The 6000-nt window shown below is 48.8% G+C and overlaps 1 protein-coding gene across 2 annotated transcripts in view; it reads right to left on the reverse strand.

Annotated features, from left to right (window-relative positions):
* JHY (junctional cadherin complex regulator) overlaps positions 1-4768 on the reverse strand; it is a 58783-nt gene extending 54015 nt beyond the window's left edge. Inside the window, exons 1-2 of one of the 2 annotated variants that reach the window (XM_072729507.1) lie at positions 4680-4768; positions 1551-1984 (exon numbers count right to left, since the gene is read on the reverse strand). In XM_072729507.1, the coding sequence (XP_072585608.1) occupies positions 1551-1888 (338 nt within the window). In that variant the 5' untranslated portion in view covers positions 1889-1984; positions 4680-4768. Of the gene's footprint in view, positions 1-1550; positions 1985-4651 lie in introns of both variants that reach the window. The other variant, XM_025999030.2, reaches the window with a different exon arrangement.
* Between the last annotated feature and the right edge of the window lie 1232 nt (positions 4769-6000).

The following is a 6000-nucleotide window of genomic DNA, read 5'->3' on the forward strand; positions in this document are numbered from 1 at the left end:
TATGGCTGCACCTTGGTCATGGCGATTACCACTTGCCCTGTACTTTGAGATCCCTAAGAAGCAAATGAGCTTGATTCTGCCCAAAAATATTTGCAGTGAAAGAAACAAGGAGAGAAAGCAGAAAGGAAGAAAAAGATTGGGACTGGGGTCTAATTCTGGCTCTGGCAGGTGCTCTTGCTATGACCGCCTTGCTGGGACATGTTGTAGGGTACTATGTTCAATACCCTATCTGGGTTGTGCACTGGTTGCACTCATGATGGCCCCTATAATCAGGCCCCTACGCTGTCCTCTTTTCCTATGCTTGGAACAAATCCTCTGCCACCAAGTGGGGCTTGAACATGTCACACTTTTACTCTAATTCGATTCTTGTTTCCAAATTTTACCATCTCTCCCAAACCCTGCCTGCCTAGAACTTGGTTCTAGGCCTTTTAACAAACTTCCCTTATATTTTACCCATTAGAAAAACCTAACACATTGGGTCACCGGGGTGGCTCAGTGGTTGAGCATCTGCCTTTGGCTCAGGGTGTGATCTTAGGCTCCTGGGATCAAGTTCTGCATCAGGCCACCCACAGGGAGCCTGCTTCTTCCTCTGCTTGTGTCTCTGCCCCTCTCTGTGTGTCTCTCATGAATAAGTAAATCTTAAAAAAACCTAACACACACACACACACACACAAACCTAACACATCTATAACTTACAAAGAGCTAGTCACCACCCTACATACATTGTGTATATATTAATTTATTTTAGCCTCAAAACTCTGTGAAGTAACTATTATTATCCTATTTTAGTGATGTCAGAACTGAGATACAGAGAGATTAAGTGGACTTGGCCAACTCACACAGCTTGAACCCAGATGGTCTACTCCAGACTACGCACTTTGTCACCACACGGAAACGTCTTTCTAATCAATGGCTTTTAACTTCTTCCACGCTGTGTCATATAATTAGTATTTTCACTAAAATGGAGTAATGCACTAATTTATATTCTCTTAAATTCTTTGGTAGCTCACGGCATAATGTCAACACCTCGTAAATACTGATTATTAGAAATTAAATCTTTGTATAAGCCCCAGGAGGTAGTACAGTAGGATTATACTCCCAGAGTGTATTATTGACATTAATAACAGTCCTGGGAGATAGGCCAGATCAATTTAACAGGTGACACAAGTGAGCCACCAAAGAGTTAAGTGACTTATTCCAAATTATACACTAAACAGCAGCGCCTGGACCAAATCAACACCCCCTGATTCCAAGTCATGGCACTCTTCTATGGCAGGCTTTCTGGGATTTCCCCAAGGCAAGTCATAGCAGTAGAGACACTTGGAATATGGACAGGAAATAAGGACCAGAAGGAGTACATACACCCTTATTAATACCTATCCTTGTTTTTCACATATCTTTTTATTTAAAAACATGGCAAAAAGCCTGGCTTCCAGCCATCCTTAGTTGCTTGGGATCTGTCTCACACACATTATAAGGTATTCATTACCATGGCCTTGCGATCTACCAGTGATGATCACACTGTTATCTTACACAAGCCAATTCCTTACCTGTTGTCTATGCCATTGTTCTGGGTACGGACGTTCTCCTTGCCATTCTTCTGAGCTACTTTTCTGCTTGTTTCCTCTTCTGTCTCACTCAGGCTTTCCTGTTGAGGGCTTTCTTCCTCCAAGCTGTCTCGCTCCATACTGTTGTCCTGGATTTGGTCTTCAAGTTCAGACTGGGACTTACTCTCTTGAGTGAAGCTTCCTGAATCAGATTCCAAAGAATCTTTTGAAATCAGATGTAAGTCCTTCTTAAAAGGTGGCTCTCTGGACTGGACCTTTAAGTTGGCATGATGAACAGGAGATTTAATTGAGAGCTTGGGAATTAATTTACTATGACTCATCTTGAAAAAACACAAATACAAATGTGAATTCAAATATCCTCGATGCTAGGAGCAGTTGGCTTGAATATTCAAAGTTGTGGTTCACAAAAGCATTACCTAAAAAAAAATTATTTATGCACTTTGTGACTACTGAATTCTAATTTCAATGTTAATCAAACACTTAAGTGAGCAGAACCCTGTTACATTATCTGCAGCAGCCTTTTGTATGTACCCTTTTGTATGAGGAAAGTCTATTGGAAAAACTATTGTGTTTTTCTCTTTACAGAAGCACATCTGATGTGGAGTTCATAAACAGCCTGATAATCAAATATAGCTTTATTGTGGAAATCAAATGGCTGGATTCTTTTTTTTTTTTTTTTAACCTTCCAAGGGCCTATTACAGACAAGCCTGGACAAAGCTAAATGGTTAATTATGGACAGTACTTCTATGGCATTATTTCAGATACCCAGGGCACCAATATAAATATGCCTGTTCAGGAGTATTTATGGATAGAGAAAAACAAGTTCAGGGTCAACCTTTTGAAAAGTAAAGGATGGAGATGGGAAGAGAGTAGCTTCCATAGTTGGAACTGTAAAAGGGAGGCTATTTGTTCCTAGATCTACATTAGCTGGTTTCATCTTTTAGAAGATATTGTGGTTCCCCAGTGGCTACTTGGTAGGAATGTATACTTTTGATGGACCTCACACAGAGATCAACCTCAACTCAGTATATATATTTAAAAAAAAAAGAACAATGATTAAAGCCTTTTAACATAAGATTTGGACACTTTGTGACTTGTGCCACTTAGTGATTCATAGCAGAGGCTGGATATCTACCTACCTGAAAGGGTGTTGTCCTGGAGAATGTTGGATGGGTGAGAGATTGGCCTGAGTAACAGCTAGGGTCCCTTCAACTCGCATAAGTGTGTGATTCCAAGTGAGCCTTCCCTGTCTCAGAGGGCTGTCATAAAGACCCAGGAGATGGTTTATGGGAAGGGTACTCTAAGTTTGTATCAGTTTGAAAGGAGAGGATTTTGGATTGGGCTTCCTTTCATCTCTCTGTAGCATTTCTATTTTGCTCAGTCTTCTATCTCACTGGCCTTTATGCAATTTTTTTTTCTTTTTTTTCTGTAGGTCAGACAACAGAAACATTGACCATCAGAGATTCCTATAACATTTTCTAAGGGCTTGCTCTTATTCTTTTGGCAAAGCTAGCTTTAATTAAATAGCACAAACTTATTCCTATTCCTAGCACTGCTAATGATGTCTTAAAGTACCATAGCAAAACAGACAAAAGGTGGCATTCAGATTTAAATATATGTGGGGATCCCTGGGTGGCTTAGCGGTGCCTTCCACCCAGGGCCCGATCCTGGTTCCTGGAGTCCCAGGATAGAGTCCCACATCGGGCTCCCTGCATGGAGCCTGCTTCTCCCTCTGCCTGTGTCTCTGCTTCTCTCTCTGTATCTCTCATGAATAAATAAATAAAATATTAAAAAAAATATATGTGAAGTGGTTTTTAATTCAAAATTCCCCAAGCTAGTGTTGTAACTATAAATAATATAATATATTAACTGTACAGACTGCTTTGCTGTATCATCTCATTTTAAGGATACATAATGCACCCTATCTTATTTTAGTAATAATTAAGTAGATTAACTCTTGCTTTTTAGGGTGTTTATAGAAAGCAGCAAAGCCACCAAGTACTGACATTTTTAACGCAAAGCGTTTGTATAAATATCTGTAAGAGTTTTACTGCCTAAGTCACTGTACTTGGTATATGTGCTGCCGAAGCGAGCACAACTGTACTTGGGATGTTAAAGAAAAAGCTTAAAATAATCATTCTGTTCCAATTTGGGATTGCTCATGAAATCATTCAGTCCCCTCAATGGTGCTTAAGTGAGATAGACTAAGGTTTCTTAGATAAGGTTAACGCATTAAAAAAAAAAAAAGTCCATAGAAGAAGATAATTTTGCTGTAATTAATGAAATCTGGAATAGCGCCGAGAGAACAAAGCCAAACACTAGCAAAGCTGGGGCTTTGGTGGAGCCCTAATCGTATAGAGGAATGAGATTAATGAAGGAAAAGCTGGTATCTTGAATAAATCAGCAAGGAGGCGTTTTAAGGGTAATAAGTGTGGCTCCCTAGTGGCACGGTTGTTTTTCACTGAAGTTTCTGACCCAGAGAGGCTGGCAATCTCGTTACAAAAGAAAACAAGGCTGACTGGGATGTCGCCAGTGGTATCCAGGCACTGAGACGCGGCTGGTTCCCTAGGGCTCCCCTCCAGACCCTGGGTCCTGACCTCTGTACCCGGAGGAGGAACGAATTTCCTTCTGTAGGTGAGAAGGAGCCCTGCTTGCTCTGGCAGAGAAAAAGTTGCCCTGTTACTGCCCGGAAGCTGCCCATAAGGAGCGGTCGGTTTATTTTCTCTTTGCCTTTTTTCTTTTTTTTTTTTTTCCTGATGGACAAGACCAGGCAGCAAAGGCGTTTTAAGGTCAAAGAAGGGACAGGTGGCGGGGGTGGGGGTGGGGGTCTGGTGCCCCGGGCAGGTCTTAATCAACAGAAGTCAGGGCTGCTCTGGGAGTCTGGGCACCAAAGCCTGTCCAGGTGCGGGCCCCTGGGCCCACGTCCCTGCCTCTCCCCGGCCCCCCTTCCCGCCGGGGCCCCAAATGCTGTCGGGCGCCGGCTCCTTGGGGTTCTCCTGGTCCTGGTCCAGGTCTCTCCGGAGGTTTCCTGCTGTCCCCACCCAGTCCCACTCCTCCCCATTTCCCTCCCCGGCGCGCGCACCCTCGTTCAAGAGGCAACCGCCTGTCACCTGCCCAGTGCTCCTCCGCGACCGCGACCCCTGCAGCCCGCATCCTCCCGCGCCGCCGCCGCCACCGCCCGGCCTCCCCACGCCGCCCCGCCCGCTCGCTCGCAGGTGCTGCCCTGGAGACGCGGCCAACAGAGCCCGCCCCGGGGCTCCGGGCAGGGGGCGGGGCCAGCTCGGGGGCGGGGCCAGCCCAGGGGATGGGCTGTCTGGGGGCGGGGCTGCCTCAGGAGGCGGGGCCAGCCCAGGGGAAGAGCAACTTCAGGAGGCGGGGCCAGCCCAGGGGAAGAGCAGCCTCAGGAGGCGGGGCCAGCCCAGGGGAAGGGCTGTCTGGGGGCGGGGCTGCCTCAGGAGGCGGGGCCAGCCCAGGGGAAGAGCAGCCTCAGGAGGCGGGGCCAGCCCAGGGGAAGAGCAGCCTCAGGAGGCGGGGCCAGCCCAGGGGAAGAGCAGCCTCAGGAGGCGGGGCCAGCCCAGGGGAAGGGCTGTCTGGGGGCGGGGCTGCCTCAGGAGGCGGGGCCAGCCCAGGGGAAGAGCAACCTCAGGAGGCGGGGCCAGCCCAGGGGAAGAGCAGCCTCAGGAGGCGGGGCCAGCCCAGGGGAAGAGCAACCTCAGGAGGCGGGGCCAGCCCAGAGGAAGAGCAGCCTCAGGAGGCGGGGCCAGCCCAGGGGAAGGGCTGTCTGGGGGCGGGGCTGCCTCAGGAGGCGGGGCCAAGGGGAAGGGCTGTCTGGGGGCGGGGCTGCCTCAGGAGGCGGGGCCAGCCCAGGGGAAGAGCAACTTCAGGAGGCGGGGCCAGCCCAGGGGAAGAGCAGCCTCAGGAGGCGGGGCCAGCCCAGGGGAAGGGCTGTCTGGGGGCGGGGCTACCTCAGGAGGCGGGGCCAAGGGGTAGGGCTGTCTGGGGGCGGGGCTGCCTCAGGAGGCGGGGCCAGCCCAGGGGAAGAGCCGCCTCAGGAGGCGGGGCCAGCCCAGGGGATGGGCTGTCTGGGGGTGGGGCCGCCTCGGGGGCGGGGCCAACCCAGGGAAGGGGCTGTCCGGGGGCGGGGCCGTCTCGGTGACGTCACCAGTCGGGCGGAGGGGGGTGGAACCTATTGTAATGCCCGTGTTCAAGGCGGGCGAGCTCTGAGCCGGGGGCCCACCTGACCTCCCAACGTTGGAAAGCAAGGAAAGACGGGTCACTTATATAGATGGAGATGTTTGCGACAAATACTGCTAGGATAGGCGAAGAACTACAAATCAAGAAAGAAAATCTAGTGAAAGGATGATTAAGTGACTTGGACAGGAATATTAAAAACGAAATACAAAAGGCTGATCAATATTTGTGGTTGATTGA

This window comes from Vulpes vulpes, chromosome 12 (genome assembly GCF_048418805.1).
Source record: "Vulpes vulpes isolate BD-2025 chromosome 12, VulVul3, whole genome shotgun sequence".
Lineage (NCBI taxonomy): Eukaryota > Metazoa > Chordata > Mammalia > Carnivora > Canidae > Vulpes > Vulpes vulpes.